We start from the raw sequence: 27,985 nt of genomic DNA on the forward strand, positions 1-27,985 counted from the left end.
TTCAAGGAAAAGAGGGAAGGTTCCTGGCTCTTTTATTTCGGAGTCATTCTCCCAATGCGCGAAAGGGCAATTGTGGGAACGGGAAGGGAGTTTTCAAACAGCTCAGAGGGAAACGTGGTTCATCCTCCGGTTTCACCGGTTCTGGATAGCAACCACCGTCATCAGCATCGCCATCTTACCAAGATCTTACGGATTCATTAGCACCGCTTCTTCCGCTTTGCCTTTCCGGGCTCCCAATGATCCGAACAAACCCAGGCGGAGTGTTTTTTTTTTTTTTTTAACCTGGTCTGGAAAAATCCGCACGAGGAGTTTCCGCGTTTCTCTGCTGCCAGTTAGCGGTCAGGCGAATTTTTACAGCCCGGTTAGTGCAGCCCTGCACGGATGGGGAAAATTAACCAGGTTCCTTTGCCCGATTCTCGACTCTTGTCTGGGATGAAGCAGTCAACCACAAAACGGATTTATTCGTTTCCTGGAGTTTCCTTTTGCGGGGGGTGGGGGTGGGTGGGTGTTCTGACCACTGTTGCAGCTGTGGTGGGAAAAAGATGATCCTTTGCAAGGGAAAATTTTTGGTACTTGAACGTTAAACATTTTCCAGGTTTACACACTTTTGTGACAGGACGATGTCCCTTTATTTACTGTTGTCGTTTTGTTTATTGGCCGTTATCCAACTCCAGGGAACACTGAGGTCCGATATGTGGCTAATACGTTTAAAAAAAAAAAAAAGGAAAAGCAGCTGAGGAAAGTCCCGGCAACGGCGATGTTCCACCGGCGATCGAAAGCGCAAAAATTCATTTTTATCCCCCGCTTTCCTCAACAAGAGATGCCTAGGCACGGCGGCGGTTCTTGCCACCGATAGATCGTCCCGTGGCTAAAACGGCCCAATCGGCAGTCGACGAGCCGCGGCGCGTTTGGCTCTGATTGGTCGATGCTGTTGTGACGCAAGTGGCTTTTCGCTCTCTTGGCGGCTCGGCGGTTCGAAATGCGTGCGAGGAGTGTGATCTCGGCCCGTTCGATTTGACGCGGTTTGGCGGGAGGGTTCGGCCTCGAGCCAGGAGAAAGGCCAAGCTAGCGTAGAAAGTGTCTTGATCCGGCCTCTGACTTAAAGGAGGTAGGCAGGAGGGAGAGGAGAGGCCGCTGTTCAAAAGCGGGAAAGGGTTTTTCCTGCCTATATTTTACTGCTATTGCGGAGTGCTTGGCTCCCAGTATTTCTCTCGGGTCGGTAACAGGAGCCAAATTGTTGGGGGCAACGCGCTGAGTGTATAAACCGCTTAGAGAGGGCTGTAAAGCACTGTGAAGCGGTATATAAGTCTAAGTGCTCTTGCTATTTCATTATCGAAGGTTGAGCCTCTTTCTCCTTCTGCTCACTGTCACTGATGACCCAGCCACACAGACAGAAGTCCCGGATCCAGGGGCCGTTCCCTCTCTTTTCCTGTTAAATTTTCTTTTTAAAAGATGTTCCAATAAATATTTTAGCTTCCTACCCTTCACGTTTCAAGCCCAAATCATCATCCTACCCTTATGAACCCATCAATGCATCTTAATTTTGAATAATACACATAAGTTTTTCACCTCAGGTGAAACTAATTCCTCAGCTATACAGGTAGTCCTCAGTTTACAACAGTTCATTTAGTGACCGTCCAAAGTTACAACGGCACTGAAGAAAAGTGACTCACGACCATTTTTCACACTTATGTGACCGTTGCAGCATCCCTCATGGCCACGTGATTTTACATGCATATACTTGACAACTGGTTCATATTTATGACGTGTCCCGGAGTCATGTGATCATATTTTGTGATCTGACTAGCAAAGTCAATGGGGAAGCCAGATTCGCTTAACAACTGTGTGACTAATTTGACAACTGATGTGATTCGCTTAACAAATGTGGCGAGAAAAGTTGTAAAACGGAACAAAGCTCATTTAACAAATTTCTCACTTAGCAACATAAATTCTGGGCTCAATTGTCGTAAGTCGAGGATTACCTGTACATCTATTTTATATAAAATGCTCTAGTTTTATGTACGGCTGTTGTATTTTGCTAGTAATCTTTCACAATTTATTGAAACTTGCTTCCATCTAGAGAAAAAACAGGTCTGTGCATTTTTCAATAGACTCTTCTGTGTGCAGTATGAAATGACATTATTTTGATGGTGCGATGAGGTTTGTAGAGGTGTAAATAAAGTCAAGAGGACCTATGTAGAGTATATCATGCATGATTTTAATCCAAGCTTTATATATGAAAAGTTAACAAGTTTCTGACATGTACCCTCTTCCTATTTTTCCCTCTGTTAAAATGCTTAAAATACACTTTTTCAAGATTTTCCTTATGTTGATTATTTCTAATTCCTTTATAGCTTTATATTACTTTTTTAAAAATTATTATAATGTTAACTGGACCCTATAGAGTGGAGCCTCGGGTTGCAACCTTAATCCATTCTCGGACTCCGGTTGTGACCCGACTTGGTCATGTCTGGAAGCACAAGTGACTGCACATGTGCGTAGTCAAAAAAATGGTGCCAAAGGGGAAATCAGTGCGGAAAGGGAATCTTTCTGCGCCATTTTTTTAACTACCCGATTTTTTAATCATAACCTGATTTTTTGTTCACCACCTGATTTGATCGCGGCCCGAGGTTCCACTGTAGTTTAGTTTGCTTTATTGTCATTGCACCTCGTACAACGAAATTAAATGCCATCTTCAGTATACATCATACAGTCTGCCACTGTGCAATTAACAAACCTTACACAGGTGCAGTAAGTTAAAATATTTTCTACAGTGCAGCGGTAGAAGGTCACCAACAATTTTTCATTCAGTTGTTGTTTCCTACAGCCTTAAAAACAGTCAAAATGCCAAATGTAAAGGTAATAATATAGTGGAAGCTTTATTTTTAACTTTTCTAATTATTTTCTTCAACTTTTTTTCCACAACTAAACATTGAATAGCTATCCGAGCACAACTTTTAGTTGTGAAAACTGTCTAGGTATTTTTCTATAACCAATTATCAAACCAATTATTAAAAGAGGACCATTCCTTGCTTACAACTTTGTGACATTTGTTCAGGAGACTATGGAAAGGAACTATGTGAAAGTTTTCTAAGAATCCACTGTTACAGAATTTTGAAAGGAAGATAGAGCTTAACCTATACAAAAGCCAAGTTATTCTTTATAATGAGACTTAGCCATTTAAAGAGTTATTCAAAATCCTTTCCCAATTTGCCCAGAACAGTCTTTAAATTGTTCAATAACTTCATAGTCCCATTTCCCCAAACCATTTTTAAAAACATGCTACACTAGTCACTTTTCTGTCCTCAAAAATCAAGAATGGTTTTAGAGATGGATTACAGTGTTTTGTTAAAAGATTAGATGAACAGGGCTTGGATGTAGCAATATGATTGTTTTGGTCAGGGCACATCTCTGGTCATGCTATTTGCCTCAGACTCACAATATACTCTCCTTAACCCCAGTACCTATTACATGTCTTCTGCAGTAAGCACAGTAATTTTGCAATTTCTTTTCCCCATAAAGTCCATCAAGTTCTCTAAAGATTATCCCTGTGTGCATGTATTTAAAGATATTTTAATGTGAGTAAGATGCTTCTTGAAATCTATTTTCCCACTTTTTAACTACAATTTCCTTTATACAATTTTCAGTTCTTTTGTATTGCCTGTGTTGGATCTTTGTTTTCTGAGGTAAATTTTGAGTTTAGCTTGACTCTTATTCATGAACACAGCCAAACAGCTTTCTTGGCATGATTCAGAAGCAGCTTACCATTGTGTTTGCATTTTTATCTTTTACTTTCCATTCTAACCTACAGCTCTTGAACTTCTTGGAAGTCTCCCATTGAACCAGACTCAACCCTGCTTAGCTTGTGAGTTAAGCAAGGCCGTGACTTGAATCCCCACATATATAATAGGCTCAATCCTAAACGTTTATTTTGTAGTTAAAAGCACGTAGCAGAACTTAACTGCAAATTAATTTTCCAGGAGGATAAGTATAAATTTAAAACATATAATAGTAGGAATAGGAAAAAAACTCTAAATAGTTCTTTCTCTGTTTTACATTCAGACTGTGAAATTATAATTGCAAAAAATCCCTTGAATTGTATTATGGATTTATATGTACAGTGTACCAGTATTACTACTTTTATTCTTGCAGTTAGTCAATAGCTTGCAGGCACTTCAAAAATAAATATACACAATTAGATTTTTTTAATATCTTGTTTGTCCCAATCTTTCTGCATACTCATTTGAAGAACTGGGATTCTTTTGGAATGCATATACTTCAAGAAATATCTTCGAATTACTTGTTGAATAAGCTATATTTCACTTCACATTTATTTCCATATTACCTTTGTATTAATACTGTTGGTATTTCTCACTTCAAGCTATATTTTGTTGATTGAAAGAGTAGATATTCATATAATTTATTTCAACTTTAATATTATTAAAATGAAAAAAGAAACCTGATACTCTACTGACTTAACAGTTGTAACTTTGGGAAAGCCATACAGATAGTCCTCAACTCGCAATATTTGTTTAGCGAGTGTTCAAAGTTACAGTGACTAATGAGCATTTTTCACACTGATGACCATTGTAGCATCCCCATGGTCATGTGATAAAAATTCAGACGTTTGACAACTGGCATGTATTTATGAAGTTGCAGTGTCCCAGGGTCATGTGATCACCTTTTGCAACGTTCTGATGAACAAGGTCTAAATCTATGTTACTAACTTAACTGCAGTGATTCACTTAACAGCTGTGACAGGAAAGTTCATAAAATGGGCAAAATTCACTTAAAACTGTCTTGATTAGCAATAGAAATTTTGGGCTCAATTGTGGTCATAAATTGAGGACTACTTGTATTTCAAATTTAACCTTTTCTCAAGGAACCTTTCTTTACAGTGGTATCTTACTGTGCCAGTGTTATGGACTATATATCCTGGAGAAGTCCCCCAGGATTTCTCTACATTATCTGGATACCAAGTAAAAATGCTTCTACACACAGGCTATTAGGGTATAAAAAACTGGCAATTTATCACCTGTACTTAGGATTTTCAGTTTGATTTTTTTTCCCAAGAAGAGAAGCAATGTGCAATGAAGGCAACAATAATAATGTATTACTTCAATCATACACCACATTGCTTTGGCACCTGCAAGAATGATGAGTAATTTAAAACTACTATATAACTAAATAATAGTTCACATATGGGGGAAAACCTAGTATTTGGATATTTCTAAGAAAAAACTATTCTGAAACCCTGGAAAATAGCATCTTGTTGGTTTTGAAAATTATGAACTAGTTATATCAACAATCTGACAATAGGGCATCTTCCTATATATCTATATTCAGAATCAAGTGCTATTTATGGAAGTCCTCGACATACAAATGTCAACAATATTCAAAGTTACAATAGACCCAAAATAAGGTACTTAACAACCTGGATTCAAAGTTCTGACAACTGTTTCCTCCCTTGCAACCACATGACTGCATTTTGGGTACTCTAACAAACCCATGATCATTTGCAGCATCCCATAATCATATGATTGATTTACGATGTTTTTTTGCTGGAAATAGATACATTTAAAATAATAGTTTAAAACATGTCAGACTTTCATTTCTATTCATTTCCCCCCCACAGATTACCATGGGTGATTTTGAAAAGGGTAAGAAGATCTTTGTTCAGAAATGTTCACTATGCCATACGGTTGAAAAAGGTGGAAAACACAAGACAGGCCCCAATCTCTGGGGACTCTTTGGCCGGAAAACAGGGCAATCTGCAGGATTTTCTTATACAGAAGCAAACAAGAATAAAGGTAAATTATATAGGAAAATAGGCACAACTGTAGGAGCAATTTGATGAAAATTGCTTTATAAAAAAGTTGGGTCAATATTAAATTATTTTAAAATAGTACCCCTAAATTAATTGGCTTCAGAGTCAGGGAAATAAAAATGTCAATTATTGATTACTTCCCATTTTAAAATTTAAAAAAATTTCTTCCGAAAACAACTTTCTAATATACTGAATATAATGCTAGAATAAGAGTTTGTTGCACTCTTAATTGTGGCAAACTATATCCCAAACATCCTTGGTTAGCATGCCAATACCCTAGTAAGGGATGCTGGAGTTGTTAGTCATCAGTATGTGAGAGTTATAGGTTTTTCATTTTTGTGAAGGTGCAAACTCTGTTTCTTTCGGGAGTATCTATGATTTATGTTTGATGTTTGAGATATTATTAGATTAATAGTTCATTCTATTTTTGGTGTGCTTTGCATTTACTTAGGCCAATGCTGCAAGAATTTGGGTCAGAACTGTGCCTTGCTTTCAGTCCTATGTAGCAAAGATCCAATGGTGAAGCTTGACAGTTTGTAGTACACTAGGTGTACTAGTTTGAGCTGGCAAGGAGCCTATGTCAGTGCAGATTTTTATTTATTGCATATGTCAATAAAATTTTAGTCATATTAAGCTGCAATTCTAGAGCCAACAGCGAGGAAATCTTCATTAAACATAAAGGGGCCTGCTATGTTTCAATCATGGTGCTTACTTTTAAGCTTTCTATATTCAAAGACTAGATACTGGGCCCTCTTTATATGGAGCTGCCTTTGAGGACTATTCAGAGTGGTGCAAAATGTAGCTGGTTATTACTTATAAAGCCCATTATAACTTTAGGGACCATTTTACATTTGGGACCATCTGCAGAATCCCCGTTTAATATAGGGTGGTCAAGAAAGAGAGTGGTGGGTACCTACTTCTCAATATTAGCCCTCCCCTCCCAACCAGGACATGGAACAACTTGCTCCCGACCTGAAGTTAGAATTGCTCCTTCCCTTTTTAATATTTAGACAGTTTTTTGAGTGTGCCAAGATCTGGCTCTTTCCCCAAACATTAGGCTAGGATGAGGTTGAGTAGGGAGATTGTCTGGTGCCTGGGGTCTGTTTTTGGTTTTATGGATTTTGTGAGCCTCTTAGAAGCTTTAAATGAGACAAGCAGCCATAAAAGTCTTTTAAAGGAATGAAAAGTCTGCAATTTAAGAATAGCAATTCATTTGCCGTCTGATCGTTGATGTTATTGTTGGTATGTTTCATAATATTGCAAAGATATGACATTTTACATACTGAATATTTTTGGACTATTGTTCTTTTTATTATGCTGTGAGTTGCCTTGAATCTTGGATGGAGGCAGCATATATAGATTATATAAATAAAATAAAAACATTGTTGGATTGTAATGAAAATAAAACCTATTACAATTCTTTTACAGTGCAGTGTCTTGTTCTTCCACTGTTGTACAGCAATATAGAACTATAACGTTATTTACAATATATACAGTATATATGTTAATATACACTCCATTACCTTGAGCACTTTCATGGGATGGATGTGTGTGTGTGTGTGAAATTGTTCAGAGTAATGTTTTATTTTCATATACCCTACAAGAAACCCAGCTAATTACTTTAATGATTGAACAGGAATTTGAACTGGGTTCTGATCTTTCCTAACTACAATACTTTTTTCTTTTTGTGCTGTAATGGCTTGCATTGCGACAGGTAAATCAGATTGCTGAAATTCCACTGCTGTCAATCTTGAAACATTTGAATTAAATTAATTAAATTGTCCACAATAGTTTCAGAAAGGGATTATCAATGCAAACACATTGGAAAACTCAGGGAGATTTTTCTTTGAGCCCCAGATGTAGCTGTGGGCTGCTTTGCTTAGGTCTGACTTCCTTGTTGAAGAGAAAAAGAGGGGGGGGGGACTCCTTGCCCAACATCCAAGGGGCCTTTTAAAATATATGTTGCACAGATAAAGAGAAAAAGAAGATCAAATTCCTTTGCTTGGGAGGAGAAAGGAAGCCACTAGGTTTTTTCAAGCGAAGGAACGCTTTCAGCATTTGTACAGAGTTTTGTTAACTATTACTATTTAATCCTGATTATTTTATTATGTAATATTAATTGTGTTTTTATATATATGTTTTCTTAAGTTTTCGTGGGTATTTATATGTATGGAATTCAGCTTTGTTTGGGTATTTTCCCACGTCATTATAGTTGTGCTTTTAAAGTTGTAGCGACGTTTCGGCAAAATCTCATCTGCCATCATCAGGCTTGTGTATTGTGTTCATCTGTGAGTCAGGCTTTCACAGCCGTTTCTGTTTTTAATTTGGTGCTAGCCTACTGCTGTGCCAGAATGGTTTTTTCTTCATCCTGATAGGTTGGGAGTCTTGGTTTGTGTTTATTGGTCTTGGAGTTTGCTGTGTTCTGCTTGATTGGTGTTTCTAATATCTTCTGTCTGTTTTGGAGCATTTTTTTTGTCTTGATTGGCTGGCAACATTGTGTTTCCTGTATTGGAGGCTTTTAGTGTGGCTTGGCTTTGGGTAAACAGACGGCTATCATTTATTAGGAAGCTAGGTTTCATCTGAGTGCCTGGCTGGGGTGTGTTTGAGCTGGAGGTATCGGGGGAGTAGGGTCTGTTTGGGCCTAGGTGTTTGCTTGGCTTGTGGTGTGGAGATTTTTTTGTTTGTGAGTGCAGGCTTCCAGATAATTGACAGTCTAGTCTGGTGGAGTCATCTCTTCTATTCATGCTTTCAGATCTTTTTTCAATCTTTATGGCTTCTCTGATAATTCTGTAGCTGGGGTTTTCTATAGTGGCTAGAGTTTTGGTGCCATTGAAGTCAATGCTATGACCTGTGGCTTTCATGTGTTGGACTAGTGAGGAAGTGTGTTCCAGCTTTTTTACTGCATTTTTGTGTTCATCCAGGCGGGTACTTATTCTTCTATTGGTCTGTCCAATGTATGTGGCAGGGCCTGATGTGCAGGGGACTTCATAATTGCCTTGGTTTTCCAGGTCAATTTTATATTTGGGGTTTCTTAGGATGGCTGCGAAAGCCTGACTCACAGACGAACACAATACACAAGCCTGATGATGGCAGATGAGATTCTGCCGAAACGTCGCTACAACTTTAAAAGCACAACTATAATGACATGGGAAAATACTGAAGCAAAGCTGAATACCATATATATATATAATCATTTGATTACATTAGAAAGATAATGCCATATGGCTTTGATATCAAAGTCAGAAACCTAGTTCTAGATACTGAAGTGTTTACTTCAATAATACAACTAAAATATTTACCAGTTCAGGAATCAACATTAACCAGTTGATAACTAAAATGTGCTTCAAAAGTTAAATAGAGTATCAGATATGTACTGAATATTAAATGAGATCTTATAATAATAAAAACTGGAATTTGCTTGACAAATGTTTTTTTAGCTTTGGAAATTAATTTTTTGCATATACTTTGATTTAAAACCTGTAACTGGTTGGTTACTATTACAATATTAATAGAATATGAAATAGATATTGCATAATTATATTTTTCAGGTATTGTCTGGAATGAAAATACACTGATGGAATATTTAGAGGATCCAAAGAAATATATACCTGGAACAAAAATGATCTTTGCTGGCATTAAAAATAAAAATGAAAGAACAGATCTTATTACATATTTGAAAAAGGCAACTTCATCATGAAATATTGTAGTTTCTGAATACCAAAATATTCCATCTGGTGTTTTATTATTGTTCTGGCAGGGGTTTATTAGTTATTGTCTTAAAGAAAATAAAATTATTTCTTTAAAAATTAAGGGAAAATAGTGTATTTTCTTTTTACACACATACCCATATCCCAATACTAGTCAGTTGTTCCTTTTATATATGTATACTATGCAGAGTTGTTCCTATTACAAATTTCTCAGTTTGAGACAAAAAAATAAACGAATTGGAAGTTTACTAACAATAGATAGACAACTTGGCTTATATAAATCTCTATGGAAGTTGACTTTTTGGAATGATTGTGTGTTATTTAATTAATAGAATAGAGAAAAGGAAAAAAAAATAAGGTCACAGAGAGACCTATTACCTTCTCCAGTTATTTCATCATTATGGTTTACTTTATTGTCATTGCACATCCTACAACGAAATTAAATACCATCTTCGGTGTACATTATGACTATGAAAATAAACACAAACACATCCTTCACATTCTATACATTGAATTGAAAACCCCTGATATTGCATTAATATTGCATCATACAGTAGATTTCAATAGAGTTACTGCCCTGTGATAGGAGCTGTTTATATTTCTTAAAACAATTGTTGAAGTTCTCCAAAAATGTTCAGTCTTGAATAATGCAATAATAGTCAGTCAGTCCTTATTTTTAAATGAAGCATTGGATCATATTAACAGATGCAAATACCCATGTCTGGAGACCCTTTGTTTTGTAATAATACTGATTTAATTAAAAAATCTGAAACAATTTCATTAAAAGTTCTGTAGCAAAAGGTTATGAACTTATTGCACATCCCCTAGATATTGTAAAGAGGTCCGTTTTCTGTATAGTCCTTCCAACAGTTTGAAAACTGATTGTGTAGGGTACATGCTAATTAAGGAGGGGTTAAAAGCTACCTGTGTAACTTCTTCAGTTGCAACTCTTGGATAGTGACAGGAGGAAAGCCTGATTTCCATAACAATTGTCATGGTGGTTCATCTATCGAATTGTTTAAATCCAAGCACTGTTTCAGCCAAGTAAACTTCCCCATCTGGATTTAAAATAGTAGCATATAGATCTTGGACATTACAGAATTCCTTTTGAAAGTGCCAAATAATTTTATATTAAGTTCTCAATGAATAGACAAGTTGCAGAATTCCTTTTTTTTAATCCAGGGAAGTGTTAAGTGATACCAAAAAACCAAGACAACCTGTGCTGTGTTCAATCTTGCCTTTATTACACTGGCTGGTATCAGTATATAACCATTTATCCTATAAAAATATAATTCTTATATAATTTTAATTGGGTTAATCCATATTGATCTTTCCCTTAAAAAAATAAATGTTGGTGTACTAGAGGAGAGATGCTACCTATCAATGTAAAATACTTCCCACTCCCATTTGAAAAATTGCCTTGGTGACTTGCTGTTTTGAGCTTCCCCAAAGACGGGCTGCTGACCGCGATCGTGCGCGGCTTTGGTTCGTGCTTCGGCGTTGGAGAGCCCCAATCCTTTGGATTCCGGGCAGAAGCTACCTCGTAGGGGTGACGGAGGAAGGGGAGATCGTCAGTTGGGTAGAGGGGAGTCGCAAATCCCCTCCCCGGCTTGGCAATTGCTCCCTCCTGAAGACGCCTGAAGCGGTGGTCTAAAATGGCCACCCTGAAGGGGAAGATTAGACTGGAATAAGATTGTGCAGGAGAGAGAAAGAAGTGAACAGCTGGAGGAACGGGATGATATAATCAAATGGAAGATACCCCTAGGATTAACATTTCAAAGAATCTTTAAGAAAGGATCTAAGAGACGAACAAAAAGAGAAAAAAAAAGGTGTGAATTGCTTTTGATAGTGTCGGGGCTTCGAAACCGCAAAAGGTAGAAGCTGGAGAAGGAACTATATAATCAACTTGGATAAGTATACTTTGATTTTATATTGGCACTAATAAAGCTGAACTATAGACTGTTAAAGAGGAAATTTAATATCAACTGGATTTGATCTTTTTCTTGTTGGAAAATTGTGGTTTAAAAAGCTCTGAATAATAGACAAGAAAAAAGAAAAGAGGGGGTGAAGACTTAGCATAATAAAGAGTGCCATCTCAGTTAAGCTCAACTTGTTTTTCTTTTAAAAAACTTGTTTCTTGAAATTGCATGGAAATTGATACAATAAAGCAAGAACTTTGAAAAATTGAAACATTGTAACAAAGAAAGAATTAGGAAGATTCTGCCCTTGGATTAATTGCTGATTCTGACATGAATTTGGCACTGGATTAGCGGAGACTTAAAAACTTGAGAGGAAGAAAAGTTGACTGTTGGAAATAAACTTTAGAGATACTATTTAGATTAAATTGCAAATTAGAAAGTTGTAAAATGGCAATTTATCTTCTGGCATTAAAAATGGAACTCAGAAAAATGAAAGAAACACTACAAGAACGAGGTGAATCGCTGGGTTTTGCTTTAAAATTTATTGAAAATGCGACAGCAAAATATGAACAACAAAGACAAAAGGCAGAAGAGGAGGTGGAGCAAATCATAGAAGACACCATCTTTAGTGATCATCGAGAACCAAGAACTCTTGAAAGAAAGAAGAAAAGAGTTGGAAGTAAATACAGGAGATTTAAGAAATTAAATAAAAAGGGGAATATCTGAAAAATTAAAAAAGGGAAAAAGAGTCAGCAGATATTCAAAGGGCGAAAGGAAGCTATAAATAGAGAGAGGGATAAAAACTGGAGTGAAAGAACAAAGGAGAAAAGACGGGGAAAGAAGGGACAAGAAACAGGATTTGGAAACAAATATGGGAATTGTAAAAAAATGGGAAAATCCTTAATTGGACGCAGAGATAATGGGTGATTATTATATAGAAAGGGGATTCTGCAAGATATTGAGGGGTAATATAAATAAATTTATAGTTACGAAATAGGGACATATAGACTGACAAGATGGAGAAACAGAATTGTTATTTTTTGGATAATGGAATATAATGCTCTTCCTCTTTATGTAGAGATAATTGTAACAATGGAATAAGTATATTAGATACATTGAAATATTTTTAAGATTGGAATGTTGGCTTTTTTGGTTTAAATATGAATGGGATAATTAATGGAATATGTGTATTAAATATATGGAAATCAATGAAATGATATAGGAGGAGAGCTGAAATGGAATTAACTTTAGGGCTTAGGATTGTTTTACTGTTTGAATGAGTAAATTAATATGTCATTTTTTGGGGGGAAATTTAATGAAAGTTAAAAGGAGAAAAATCATGCAGAATATGATTTATATATGCTATGTAGTTTTAAAGGGATTATTAAGTTTAATGTTTTAGTTAATGTTAAATGTTTTAATGAGATTTAAAAGGGGTGAAAATAAATGAATTTATAACTTAGAGGTGGCGCACTTATATTGAGATTTCAGGGGGGAAACCAATTTATAGAAGAAGTGCCTTTTTTTAAATTAGAATTTAAGATGAAATATACAAATGTGACAGTTAAAAGTACTAAAGTATAATGATTATGAAGTTATCATAACTGAATTAAATAATGAGATAAATATTTGGAATAATACAATAAAATAGAAAATGTATAAAAGCACTGTTAAGATAAGGAATTGGATATAAAAATTTAATATGTAATCATGGTCATATTTGTATGTATATGTGAAACCTGTAATCATGCTGTTCACTAAAAAGAGACATTAAAATATGGAAAACTGAATAAAACTTGTTTAAAAAAAAAAGAAAAGAAAAATTGCCTTGGTAAAGACATTATTAAATTTTGTTTAGCTTATGCCAAAAAAATATATACTGTGTATCATTTTTAAGGATGTCAAGCAGTGATTCAATGCTTAGGCCAGTGATGGCTAACCTATGACACGCGTGTCACTCGTGACACGCCGAGGCAGTTTGACTGACATGCCTGTTGGTGTGGGGAAAACCTGCACATTTAGAGGCTGCCTGTGCTCTGCTCCAATCCCTGCTCCCTGCTTGTTGCGTGGAGGCGTGGTGTCACCGCTGCCGCGAGATCTTTGCAGCAGAGAACCAGTTTTAACCGCCATAAACTGAGGTTTGTCAGTTTCATTACCTCAGGAACGCTACAGGAGGAAAGGAGATCCATGAGGTTCACAGCCCTGTAAGGTGGCCTTCCGATCCCCACATCCTGCACCTGCAGCCCTGAGACCAGGGAGACGAATTTCACAGCCCTGTGTGATCACCCCAGCCCAGTCCGTCATAAACATCGCAGGAGGACTGCACCACAACAACCAGCTCACGATAAGCAGCATCGGGTGGCTGTCCTGTAAGTGCAATTAATACTAAAATCTGCATTTCTGTCTTTGTGGCTCTCCCTTCTTCTCTCCCACTGTAAACCGCTTGGATGTCAAGTTTGCAGCATTCAGCCCCTCTCCAGCTCCTCTAAGCTTTAATTGCCTCCATAGCACCTCTTGCAGTTCTTGCTTCTCACCATCCTCACAGAGCACCATGCAAACCCTCCCAAAAAAATAATAATAATCTCCAAAACACAAACCAAAAAAAACCCCTTATTTTGGACATCATCTTGACTTTAATTTCTTTCTCCTGGCAGGGTTCTTCTTCTGAGGCTGAAGATTTAGCAAATGCAATTCAGCAACAGAAAAGTCACTAAGGTAAATCATTATTTGTTTTTTTGCTTTTTGAACTAATAAATATAATAAAAATATTAAAAATATAACTCTTTCTTTATTAGGGCTGCAAATATTACCAAATTATGGATATTTCTTGAAGTGACACACGACCCGAGGAAGGCTACACTTTTTCCCGATTTTCGACACACCAAGCTGAAAAGGTTAGCCATCACTGGCTTAGGCAGTCTTCTATCTAATATAAATGAAATCAGATGATTTGTGTTTATTGCAGAAGTGGTATTCAGCAGGTTCTGACCAGTTCTGGAGTAGTAGAAATACCACCTCTGACTGGAGATTTTACAGTATCCTTCCCCTGCCACGCCCACCAAGCCACGCCCACAGAACCGGTAGTAAAAAAAAATTGAATCCCACCACTGGTTGCTTGGCAATAGCTTTTAAAATTTGGAACCTCCCTGCCTTTGTTTTTGTGGTCAATATAAAATGTGTCTAGATTCCTAGAAATAAAACAAGCTTCCAATCTGAAAATTCTTATGGATGGGATTGAAATAAAAAATTAGGACTTGAAAGAACTTCAACAGTTGCTATGTGTCTTAAAAGTATTTACATGATTGGTCTGATTTTTCCTTTTCTCCCTAGGCTGCATTAAAATTGTATTTATTTATTTATTAAATTTGCTTGCTGCCCATCATGCCACTCTGGGTGATTTATGTTAAATGTAAATGTAAAATATTACCAAATACTTTTTAAAATTCTTAGTAATGTCGATCTATGGATATTTTTAAGGATTTGAATGCAGTTAGGTTTCTTAAAGCATTAGATAGAGTTGCAAGGGAAGTATGGAAGTACATCAAATTTTTTCGAAAACTCAGTGAGCAGCCTGTGCAGTCCAAGGTTTCTTCTTAATGTTTGACTGAAAAGCTAGCATTCAACAGTGTAAATACCATGTCATCTGCAAATAAGATTAGTAAATATCAGTTCCCAAATTTAATCTCTTGAATTTGATTGTTAGCCTGCCATACAATTGTTAAGACTTCTAAAGCCAACTTAAATAAAGAGGTGATGGGTGCCTCCTCATTTAATTCCTCTCAAAATTACAGTCATAATTGCTGAGCCTCTTCTGTGTGTCTGTGTTAATGTAGAATTAACCATGTTAAGAAAATAGGGTTGAAATTTAAATCTCTTTAATACCTGCTTTAAAAGTAAGTCCCCTCCTGAGAATTTAATACCTTCAATATATCCAGTGAATATTTAACTGAAGGAGTCATATTTACTTCCCTAAAACGTGTGATATTTAATCTTTTCTTAATAGGTATAAATACATATTTCTTTTTGGAATAAAATCAGTTTGATCTAAAAGAACAGTCCAAACTTTAAATAATCGTATTTACAATAGATTTGCATATAAGTCTTCCAGTATTTTTTGTATATGATTTATAATCCACATAGAGAAATCAGTCTATAAGAAGTTAGCTCCTGTGGGTTTTTTGCCAACTGGTATTCGTTGGCAATGGTGGCACCAGCAGCACTGGAACTGAAGTAGAGACCCAGGACTTCAGGAGTCGCAGCCAGCTGCCACTACCCCCAGGACTCTACTTCAGCTCCAATACTGCCACTATTGCCCTGCACCACAGCCAGCGTAGCCCCACCTACTCCTGCCACCCTGCACTCTGCAGGCTCTAGCACCTTCATCTGGCCTTTGCCGTCATCTTCCTCCTGCTGCTGACAAGGTGCATCCGACCCAGCTCTATGCTAGGTGGCTGCACCAGGTCTTCTTCCTGAGGCCACGAGCACCTCTCTCCTAATCACGCACTGCCTTCTCAGCTTACAATAAGGTCACACCTGCTCCTCTCCAAACTGAAGAGGAAGTAGGTAGGGGGAGTGCTCAGTGATGTTGCAAGTAGGGCGGTATAGTGTCTGCCTTTAAAATGACACATGCAGCTCAGCTCTCTTTTTTTAAAAAAAATTCTCAGGTCAGAGAAAAATTGGCCGATATAAGTAAAAAACACCTCACAGGATAACATCACTATAAAAATGAAAATAATTTCTCCCTCCCCCAAGAGGTTGTAAGTGTAGGCAGCCTGCCAAAAGCTCAATTTTTGATCATGTGACTGCAGGGTCATTGCAATGGCCATTATAGCAGGGTCCAGGCATAAGTACAAGTTAGGCTTTGAGTTATAACACATCTGGGCCTCAAACTTATATTGCTAAGGGAAACTTTTGTTAAGTGAATTGCTGTCCTAAATATGAACCACTTGCCAAACACCTGAGTTTTGATCATGAGGCCATGGGGATGCTGCAACAGTCATAGGTCACTTTTTTCAGTGTCGTCGTAACTTTGAACAGTCACTAAATGAACTGTTGTAAGTCGAGGACTACTTGTACTATTTGTTCAGGGCTGCCATAACTTCGAACAGCTGAGTGAATGGTCATTAACTGAGGAATCTTATGTGTTTTAACCTTTTCACATTTGGTTGTTTTTTTAATTGTTATGACCCTGCCCAGGGTTACTTCGGTGAGATGGGTGGCTATACAAATTTGAATATGTAAAATAATGTAATATCCATATATCTGTTTGGTCTCAGAGCTTAAGAAAATGAAGAGATCTGTGTATATAATTCTAAATATGGCGTATTGTATGTTGGAAAAGTCTGCTTTAGGACCATTATTCAATTTCAATTAAGAAATCATCAGAAAAAGAAGAAAAAGATCTCCATTAATTCCATCAAGCAAATTTGATTAGGAACATTCTTAATGCCAATCACAAAACTTTTTTTCCTGTTCTATATAGCTGAGATGCCAGGAAGTTAATGCAATTTTTCACAGTATTGATTATCTCATATTGTTTTATTCTGGGCTTCCATTTGTTGGTTAGAGACTTTGTTTTGGATCTGCTTAAGGGTGTTATTAGTCTCCGTAGTTGTTGATGAAGAAAAGAGACAGACTCAGGATTTCCTGCAACGTAAAATTATAAATTGTCTTGAAGATTTTCTCCTGCTTTTGAAAGAACAGATGGGATGACACAGCTGGAGCTGCAATAGAAAATTTCTTGGCTTTAGTTGACATAATAAGAGCAAAGCAATCAGTTATGGTGAAATATTACAATATAAACATCCTTAATTTACCAGATTGATGAAATATTGTACAGGCAGTACAGGATTTAATGTAGTTTAAGGAGAAAATAATCAAAAGAGGAGAGACATGAGTTCACATCATTATCTCCAACCAAAAGTCCTACATTTATGGAAATGTACAGTGGGTATTTCACCAAAATACATGTGACAGACCATCTTATTTCTGAAGTCTGACAAGGATTGCAGAAGGAAGAGGAATACAAGGCACCTTACAAGTCACATAGTAACACTTGCAAGTTTGCTTCACATGCAGCGAATCTGTATATTTCACCTGTTTGTCCAGTTCTTTTCTAATGGCAAATATTTGGAGCATGTATGAAGATTGGTATTCCTTTTCCAAATGTGCATTAAACCAGATTATGAGCCTGCCAGTTCTATATTGAATTAGATACATCTAAATACATTTACATCAACTAATTTAAGCATGCCTGTTTCCGGTCTGCACAATAGCCTTAAAGCATAGATTTCTACTGTAGCCATACGAACATGTTTTGCAGCAAAGAGAGAGGCAAAAATATTACGATGAATGGAATTTAAGACAAGAGATCATAAAAAACTTCCAAAGACCATGCATAGCAGGTCATTTCTTTAATTTCCAAATACACTCTAGTCTAAAGAGAAAAAGTTGTACTGAAATTAGGGCGGGGGCGTTTCCCTTAATAAAACCACATTCAGTAACTAGGTGTTCTTGAAATCCACTGTCCAACAAGCATCTATAACTCTGCTATCATAATCAGAGATAAAGACTAAATTAAAGGTTCAAGAGCATTAGGCGAGGGAAAGCTAGAAAAGACTTATTGTAATCCAAACTTTAGATAAGCAGTTCACATAATGGCTTATGCAACTAACCTGCTTTGAGGATAAGAGACAATCACATCCTCCTTCTAAAATAAACCTTCTTGGTGCCTCAGATTCTTAAAAACACCCAGAGCAGGAGCAACAGTATCTTTTCCTGAGCATATTATCAATAAATTGCCTTTCATCCCTTGTACCACAAACATGTCTTGGCAACTATTTTTTCTGCTGTATCCTCAGGACCTTCTTTTTAGCTGATCCTCAGCACATAATTGAGGCACCTTTAGCTGTGCATAGCTACTTTCTGCCTTATTTTAAACCATCTAGGGCATATAAAATCCATTAAGCTTTGTCATCCACTACCCTAGAGGGAAATCAGAGAGTGGTTGGGAACGGAGAGAATAGAGACCTGATCAGAATCAGCAGTGGGGGATAGTCAATTCCATGTCAAAGTAGCTGTTTATTCCAAAGATGACTGGAGAGCACTTGAACTATTGATGGGAAAATGATCCTGGTGAGAAAAGAATAGGGTGAAATGGGCCTACTCTCGCAGAAAGGGATCTTGGCACATTGTGGCATACAAAATTTACCAGCAGGGCCTGTTTGGAATTTCTTTCCACATGGCACATGCTTAAAAAGGAACCCCGATTATGCCAGCAACCTTCTGGAGGCTTTGCAGCTCCTGCTATGCTACTTCCCCAGGAAAAGCGAACAGCGGGAGAGGTTACTTTGCAAGCCCATCATCTTGCAGTGAGCAAGTGAGCTAGCCAAGTAAGCAAAATGGAAATGATTCTTATAAACAGGGCAGATACATAGATCCAAGTTAAATCTGATGGCAGTGTAATAGCAAATACTGTATCGCTGAGAAGCCAGTATTTATTTTGTGCTCCTTTCTTGTGTCTGTTTTGCTTGATTCAGCTATATAATCTGGGACAGATATTTAGGTCACAGTTTTTGAAGTGACCGTTCTTTTGTTCATTTCAATTACTGTTACTGACCAAGTTTATATGCTGCTCTATGCTCCTCCATTAAGGATCAACTCAGCTTCATCAAGTTCCATATGTCCATCTTTGATCTCTTCATCTCTTTTTGGATCTGTCCTCAAGTTTATATCATTTTAAAAATCTGGAGCTCGATTTGTGAACCTATTTCTTTGGTCAAGTGAATCTAATTCTACAATTGTTGGTGAAAATTCTGAGAAAGGAACTCTGCACACATACTATTTGCTTAACATAATAACCTGTTCTGGGATTGAGCTTTAGCACAAAAACACTTCCCGGTGAGCTTCAGTCTTATTTTGTTTCCCTTCCAAGCATGTTGAGTTCTTAGATATCTCAGCTAAAGGCTTGCTGTGTACTGGGAGCCCGTGGAGAAGGCCTGACATCTCATTCATGAATATTTGAATCTGCTTTCATTCATGTCCTTGCATCCTCACATGCTGAGATCCATAACTTCAATTTAGCGATGAAATGTGCTCCGCCGCGTGTGGATAAGAATAGCTCCATGTCAGTCCATCTCAATGGAAGCTGCCCAGATTTTTGTCTCACTGCAGGAGGAGGCATGGAAACAGCAGACCTTAGCACTCGCACATTTGTGTGGAAAGGCAACCATGTGCTTAGCCATTTGGGGGAGCACCTGGTTGTACAAGCCAGTCAGCTGTCCCTGATTCTGGGTTTTTGTCATTATCCTTAGGTATTTGTGAGAACTGAAGAGAAAGCCACTGCCTCCGAGATCTTGCCGCTGCCTTCTCTTTTAGGAGAAAAGGAGGCAGTGATATTTATCAGCAAGTCATTTTGTGCAGGAGACATTCATTCTTAAGGGATGATGATGATAATAATAATAATAATAATAATAATAATAATAATAATAATAATAATAATAATAATGATGATGATGATAATGATAATAATGATAATAATAATAATAATAATAATAATAATAATAATAATAATAATAATAATAATAATCCCATATAAATCAGAATGGAAGCCCAACACCTGCTTTCTTGAATGGAATCCCATTTCATTAAGTGGGGTTATTTTTGAGCTGACCTACCAAGGGTTCCCTGCCTAAAGAAAGATCCATTTCTTAGGAGTGATGTCTACACTGGAGGATGGAATCACACAGGGTTGCAGGAAAGTAAGGAGGCAGCACCAAACTACAGCTGTTGTTAACCCACAGCTTGCCAAAGCTTCTGCTTTCCTTGAAACATCCTACATAGGGAGAATATTTTAAATATTAATGGCAACGTAAGAGGGCGGAGTGAGGGAGGGGAGAGTTGTCCTATTGACCTCACCCCATTCGTAAGAGGTCTGTAAGGGGCGTGCATAAGTGCACCATCGTGCCTACTGTCCCTGTCCTATTGTCCCCATGTATTCGTACCTATTTCCTGTATTCTTACTCATGTTTATACTTATACCTATCATCTTGTAAGCGATTGACAAATCAAATCAAACCAATCAATCAATGTTTGGAACCGTTCCATTAAAAGCAGCAAGGCCGAAGTCTTCATAATTGTATTTAAAACGGGTGTGAAATCCCTCGGCTTTCCCTCCCCTTAACAAACTTACACCCCAACAGGAGAACTCACAGCCTTCAACATAAACGCGCGCGGCGTAAGTTACAAATCGCATACGCGCGCACACACAGCCCTTCCATCTCTACCCATATTCTTTCACCCGCATTCAAAATATTTCGTCTCTTGCCCCCTCCCCCTCCCCCGTACAACTCCATCTTTTGCCCAGCGGCATCTTTCGCCGAGCTCGATCGTCTTCAATGGAAGGCTTGGAATACACCGAGAGCTGTTTGACGAACCATTAGCCAATATTGTATATACCACGCTGGTGCAATCTCTGTTTCGGCTTAATGAGAAGACGGGATTGCGGGGGGGGAGGGGGAGGAAAGCGATTAATATCCGCCCCTCCCCTTTGACACCTTCATTCATCCTGCTGCACGAATTCCAGCACAAAAAACGCCTCCAGACAGCAGAGAAGGCGCTGCTGCCTCTTTCGCCGCCGGCTTCTGCTTTGTATCTCTTCCCCTCCCTCGTTCGGCCCGTGCGCCCTTCCCCTCCCCGCCCTCGTTTCTTCGAGGCTCTGCTCTGGCCGGGTTACGCAGCCGCCGTCAGGAGCCAGCACAGTATAGTTCGCAAGGAGGGCTTTGGACGGGCCGTCCCCGGAGAATCCGCGGCAGCTCCGGTTGGGTAATCGGGAGCTGAGGGGCGGACGGCTGAAGTCCGCAAGAAACACCCGGAGGCGGGAAGCAAACGGGGTGTGCGTGTGTACGCGAGCGTTTGCGCTTGGGTGGAACGCGGACGAGGCGAAGTAAAATCGAGAGAGAAAGGCTTTTCAGAGAGCAGGGAATGGGGCCAGATCGCTAGCAAAATTAACAGGAAATGGAGCGAAAAAGCAGAGCGTTGGCCGGTAAGACGCAGAGCTCGACGCGGAGTTTCTCCATTCGGCGGAGCGCCCCGGACGGCTTCGGATGTACCGTGCGAGGGGTTCATGCCTTGTGAAGGAGCTTCGGTGCTTCCTTCTCGGGACGTTGGGAATTAGTGGCTTATAGACTTCCCACCGCTTTTGCGATCCACGGAGATTGGGGCATGAGGCGTTAAGTAGCGCCGAAAGTTCCTCAGGGGGAAAGCGAGGTTTACCGGGATCATGGCAAACCCCGCCGGCTTGGACTCCGCTGCGGTGGAAGGTTTCTTAGACAGACACCCGGAGCTGGTGGAGAAGTGGCTGAAGAGGAGAACCGCCTTCCTTAGTAAAGCAGCTCCCGCGGGAGCGCTTGACTTCAGCTACGGCGGGGCGGCAAAGCAGCCAAGCAGATACCACCACAACGGCCTCTCGCCGCGGAGCAGCCCTTCGTCCACAGCCCCTCCCGGCCCGGAGCCGGCGGCCGGCGGGCAGCTGCTGCAGCACCGAGGGTCCCAGAAAGAGCTGAGGAAAAGTTTCGCGCGCTCCAAGGCGAGCCACGGGAACCTGACTTACGACGAGCACCTCCACAGGGCTCAGGAGCCGCTGAGCAGCGCGAGGAGAAGGGCGCTGCTGAGGAAGGCCAGCTCCCTGCCGCCCACCACGGCGCACCTGCTCAGCGCCCTGCTCGAGTCCCGGGTCAACCTGCCTCAGTACCCGCCCACCGCTTTGGACTACAAGCGCTACCTGAAGCAGCACAACGAGCGGCAGTTCTTTCTGGAGCTCGTCAAGGACATTTCCAATGACTTGGACCTCAGCGCGCTCAGCTACAAGATCCTCATCTTCGTCTGCCTTATGGTGGACGCCGAGAGGGGCTCCCTTTTCCTGGTGGAAGGCGCCGGTGGCAAGAAGAGCTTGGTCTCGAAGGTCTTCGACGTGCACGGCGGCGCCCCCGTCCTGCCTAGCTACAGCACGGAGAACTCCAGCGAGATGCAGCTGCTCTGGGGCAAAGGCACCGTCGGTTATGTGGCCGAGCACGGCGAGACCGTCAATATGCCCGACGTTTACCAGGTACGGCTGACATTCAGCAGCCCTCTTGACGACTCGATAACGATAACAGAATAACTTTATAAAAACTAAGGTCTCCGGTTTAGACGGTTAAAAAAAAAAAAAAACTACCCCAAACCCAACAACACTGAAATAAAACCCTGCTCAAATTCATACTGTAGCTATCCAGAACGGCAGCGTGGGAAGAAATCTGTTTAGAGATGAAAGCATAATATTTTGCAGAAATTCAGGAGGTCTCCTTCTGGTGCCGGTTATCTAGGAGCTGTTATACATGTTTTGTGGCGAATGGGAGGAGGGCCGAAGAGAGTTCATATTTATGTTTAAATATACGTTCATGCATAAATACAACGTGCTGTCAGAGAAGGGTGTTTGCAATCAAAGTAGTTGTCGAAAGAGTGAGTGGTCCCTTTGTGCATGTATGGGTGTGATTAAACGATTCAGATGAGTGAGAGATAGATGGCAGCAGCTGTGTAATAATTTATGGCTGTTGAGTAGATTAAACTGAGGATTCAAGATAAGTCATGCATATTTTTTTCCTCAATGGCCAACTAGAGGCTGAAGCAAAACACAAGTAGTCTATTTTATTCTTCAACAATTAGTACTGAGACATTTATTCTTGCTTTGACTGCTAAACCTAATGGATTCTTGATTAATAACCATTACAGTCTTACCATCCCTCAAATAAGTAAATGCACTTCTGATCACTTGTTTAATTCTAGCTGGATCTCTAGATATAGTAATTTTGGACCCATGAAGGTGCCTATCAGTGTATCCAAAAGCAAACCACAGTGATGCCAAAATGATGACATGCATGTAATAACCATTATGTAAAAATAAAAGGCTCAATTTGCCCTTCTGATTGCATTCATTTGTATTTGTTCTATCTGTAGGGATGGGATAGTTTTGTTGGTGCATAGTATTTAAATCATGGATTTATGTGAAAACATTTTGGTTTTGACTGTTTTACTTTTAATATTGCTATGTATAATTCCATAAATAATTTGGAAAATATGCATTGGAAAATAGTGGAGTGTAAATATAGAACTCCTGCCCATAGGCATCTAGCGGAAACAAGGGACAAAACATCAATTACAACATAAGTTGTACTGTTACATGCCGCATCATGACGCAAATACGAAAGGGTAGAGTTCATATCCTGATGTCATAATGCACAGGTAGTGTTCAATATGATCAGCAGCATCAAGAGAGATATCTATGCCCTTGATTGCAACTTTTTAAAGCAGCCATCTCTATTCTCAGGATCACATTCTGCTAACATCCCGGGGAAAAATTTGACTGCTTTAAAGAGGTGCAGATAAATTCACATCTCCGTTCCCGAAATGGAATCCAAATCATTGCACACAACTAATTTTTAGTTCTTGGTCTGATACTCATTAACATGGTATTTGCTGTTTTAAACTGCTTTGTACATTATGTAGATGTTTTCATTAACTTATCTAATTAGTCACTACCAGAATTTAATAATGTTCCTGGTTATTTGTACAGACAAATCCATTTTTAGAAAAAAAACAAGTTTCCTTTATGTGGTTGACACTTAGACTGATTAATAAAGACATTTTAGGTGGAAGTGCCCAGGTTAGTATGTAGGACAGTGCTATTAAATAAGAGAAGCTGTCTAGCAGGAAAAAAGGCAGTCTTGTAAAGGGATATTATTATAGTATACCTCTAGAATTAATTGGCAATAAATTAAATCTGATAAGTGAAAACACTTTTTATGTAGATAAAAGTTGGCTAGAATAAATGGCTTTTATGTAGATTACCTTTATGGTAATGGGAATGGAGGGGCTACATCGTGATTTTTCTGTAAATCACCATCCAGAACGTGTTTAATTGTAGCTTCTTATTGTTTAATAACCCATATTGTCATTTTCACTCCCAAATATAGTTTGTTTTTATAAATGCAGATAGTGTAAATTTGATTGATTGATTATGTGTTATTAAGTTATTTCCAATTCTTAGCAATCACATACATTTTCTTCATGATGATCTATCCTTAACCTGTTCTTTCAGGTCTTCCAATGGTGCACTCATCACCATTGTTACTAAATCCCTCCACCTTGCTGCTGGTAATCCTCTTCTCTTTCCTTCTCTTTCCTTCTCTTTCTCCCAGTATTAGAGTCTTCTCTAGAGAGCTAGATCTTGGCACAATGCATCCAAAGTAGAATAATTTGAGCCTAATCATTTAATCCTCAAGTAAGAACTCTGGGATGATTTGTTCAGTGGTCTATTTGTTTTCTTGGTTGTACTTGTAAATTTAGACTTATTGGTTAGAAGGTTGGCTAGTCTGTGAAATTACTTGTATGGAGCTAGTTATTCCTATTTGATTTACAATTCTAATAGATAAAATTGTGGGAAGCAATATGAAATTTAAACACATAGGTTTACTGACCGATAGTCTCACTGTGAATGTAGGAGCTCCTGCTTTAAGAGACAGAAGGAACAGATGGATTACAAAATACTTGTGATTAAGATCTGGGGCAAGTTACAATATTTATTAAATCTGTTCTGCCATATGTTCATCTTTTATAAGGTCTATCATTAAGTCTTGGCTTCTAATCTAAAAGAGTAAGTCACTGATTTAATCCAACCCTATAAAGCACTCCGTGTGTCATTCTGGTTTTGGAACTATATCAAGACTCATTTGTCTCCAATTATTCACCTGCTTTTAACACAAAGAACTGTGGACTTAGATCTTAGTCAGAGATTCACCGTGGAAGGAAATTACGGTATATGATAATTTATCAAAACTGCTTTCTTCTCCTGCAAGCTGAGTGCTTAATCAATTTTACAGCTTTTTTCTTCTTGCTTAAAAGTAAACTTGTGGATTTACTTCTGTGCCTATTGTATGCAAAAAGTTGTATTATGTTTATTATTAAATAGTGTTTGGTTTGACTAAAGACAACACATTCTGCTAGGTCAAGAAAATATGAGTTTCTCTACCATAAAAAGTATGGAATTATCTTACATCAGGGAAAGAAATTGTTTTCAAAAATTTTCCACCGATAATAGCTGGGTTCCAATAATAACATGTTGATTACAATGACAAAAGAAATACCAAATTTGGATCTTCACTGTGGACTGTTTCTGTTCAAACATCAGTGCACTCACTTCTTATTTGTTACACTATGTCTCTATTGTGATTACTGTATTACTTCCTTGAAGATAGCTAGCTTGCCTGGATTGCAAAAATCTATCCCAATTTAGTGTCTTTTCAGTGAATTGAACTAGAACTCTAGATACAATAGTGGGAGTTGTTGCCCAACACATATGGAGGACTTAATTATTAGTGATGTTAGTAAGTTTCTACCATAGGACACTTATGATGACACAACTAAGTACAATAGCTAAAAGATAGAAAATAACTTAATAGGCAAATACCAAAATACTTTACTTAGATCACAGAAGTCTAATGCAAATGTATAGGATGGTTATACCTGGTCCAGTGACCAGGTATAAAAAGGAATAAAAAGGAATAGGTATGATCAGGAAACGAAACCAAGTCTCAGTTTTTACAAGAGAAATTCAACTATTTAAGAATGTTTTGTTTTTGAGAAGAAAAAAGTGGGAAAAGAAATTACCATAGGCATCTGTTCTTAATGTTTAATTGAAGTAATAAAACATCTTGTAATGTCATCCCACAAGTTTCATTCACCCTTATACATTATAGGACAGGGATATCAAACTCATGGAGTCATGGCGGTGTCACGTAATGTGTTGGGACTTCCCCCCCCCTTCATTAAACCAGGTGTGGGCATGGCCAGCATGTGATGCATCTGACCCGTGGGCCGAGAGTTTGACAGCCCTGTTATAGGATAACTGTCAGGTTCTCAACATGCAGAGTTTCCACTGTGCTACATATTTTGTCACTTTCCTCATGTTTTCTGTGGACATGACATCATAGAAAATAAAGACTCTTGTCTGTTGCTCCAGAATACAGGAATAAAATAATATATGTAAATTACAGGAAAGTAGATTTTTAATGCTGGGAGGATAATAGCCAAACATTTAGAGCAGTTAATAAGGAAAGAGCAGGAAATGAAACAATTATCTGGAGAGGTAGCAAATTCCACTTTAATGGTTGTAGTCAGATGGAGTTAGCTTTCTCTCATGGATGCTTTATTTTAAATTTCTGCATTCAAATAGGCAGTTGGTATGATATAGTCTTAACGGACCCTTTCTAACTCTTTCATTTAGAGTTAGTTTTCATTTTAACTCCCACTTTTCCTACTATTACTTCTATAGAACTACCATAACCAGGCCGCAAAATCAGGATGACTAGAAATGGTAGCAAAGAGTTCTTTTTTTCCCAGAAAAAAAAAGTTAAAGGATAGAATAGTTACATAGTGCTACTTGAACATATTATGAATTCTTCTCTGTCTCAAAAGATAGGTGACAGTCTTGGTTTGGAGGGCCTTTTTGTGTTCCAAAGATACCTGTAAAAATAGGAATTAACCCTTTATCTTACAGATTGTTATTAGCCAGCTCACACTTACTTTCAATAAACTCAGGGATAAATGAAATATTAAATAGTCACAGATTTGAAGAAATCTCAGAGTGGTCAGAGAAAGGAAGCCAGGTATTTTTTGTTTTGTTTATCGAGTTCTTTTGAATATTGTTATGGATCTAGCACCATGCCCTTACTTTATAGTAATTTTACAGAATTTGACACTTTCCTATTGAACATCTACAATGAATCTACAAGAATAGTTCATCCAGTGACTTGAGTTTAGGTATCATCAACATGCAGAAATCTTGATCCCCTGGTCATCCAAGTGATGCTGTCAGTGTTTCATCTCAGTATCTGGAGACTATGAGGATCTAGATAGAGAGGAATAGGCTTGGTCATAAATCTGATGAAACTGAGTAACAGTTCCACAGATTTTTCATCTCTAATTCTGGATGTGGCCCTACCCCCTAATCAAAACTGATATACAATCTGAGGGTCTTTATGGACTCATAGTTCCAGCTTGAGGGATAGGTGACCATCATGGTTAGGAGGACCTTTGCACAAATCCTTCTTGTGTGTCAATTTTACCTGTTCCTGAATCTGGAGGCCTTGCTCACGGTCATCCACACTTGGGTGAACCCTTGTTTGAATTAATGTAACACACTCCACATGAGGCTACACTTATGGACAACTCAGAATCTATGGCTAGTCCAGGATACAGCACCATGAGTAGTTTTGAGTGTGCCTCGATATATCCATATAGCACCACTACTCCATGAACTGCATTGGCAAACATTTTGCCTTTGTTTTTTCCTTGTCTTCTTTGCACTTCTTCATTTTTTAAAAAATAGAAGCCATTGTATATACCTCCCTGGGACCTAAATTTATCTTCTTTATCCCATGTAGAATGTTTACGCACAATGTTTCATCTGAGGGTCATTCGGATATGTTCACACTGCATTA

The 27,985-nt window shown here is 38.5% G+C and overlaps 2 protein-coding genes across 4 annotated transcripts in view; both read left to right on the forward strand.

Annotated features, from left to right (window-relative positions):
* Window positions 1-966: 966 nt before the first annotated feature.
* On the forward strand, window positions 967-9,581 carry LOC113412454 (cytochrome c, testis-specific). 2 transcript variants are annotated; one of them, XM_087949672.1, is made up of 4 exons: window positions 967-1,108; window positions 3,812-3,865; window positions 5,636-5,810; window positions 9,376-9,581. In XM_087949672.1, exons 3-4 carry the CDS (start codon window positions 5,642-5,644, stop codon window positions 9,522-9,524), a joined length of 318 nt encoding a protein of 105 aa, XP_087805798.1. In that variant the 5' UTR covers window positions 967-1,108; window positions 3,812-3,865; window positions 5,636-5,641; the 3' UTR covers window positions 9,525-9,581. The 2 variants fall into 2 exon arrangements, with proteins under 2 accessions (XP_087805798.1, XP_026523910.1); XM_026668125.2 differs by lacking the exon at window positions 3,812-3,865.
* An 11,262-nt stretch (window positions 9,582-20,843) lies between these two features.
* The window catches only part of PDE11A (phosphodiesterase 11A), a 169,275-nt gene continuing 162,133 nt past the window's right edge, over window positions 20,844-27,985 (forward strand). The window contains exon 1 of one of the 2 annotated variants that reach the window (XM_087949668.1): window positions 20,844-22,557. In XM_087949668.1, coding sequence (XP_087805794.1) covers window positions 21,733-22,557 — 825 coding nt within the window. In that variant the 5' untranslated portion in view covers window positions 20,844-21,732. The remainder of the gene's footprint in view (window positions 22,558-27,985) is intronic. The other variant, XM_087949667.1, reaches the window with a different exon arrangement.

The sequence above is a fragment of the Notechis scutatus genome, chromosome 1, assembly GCF_049901735.1.
Source record: "Notechis scutatus isolate UNSWTSFEM ecotype Mainland chromosome 1, rNotScu1.2, whole genome shotgun sequence".
Lineage (NCBI taxonomy): Eukaryota > Metazoa > Chordata > Lepidosauria > Squamata > Elapidae > Notechis > Notechis scutatus.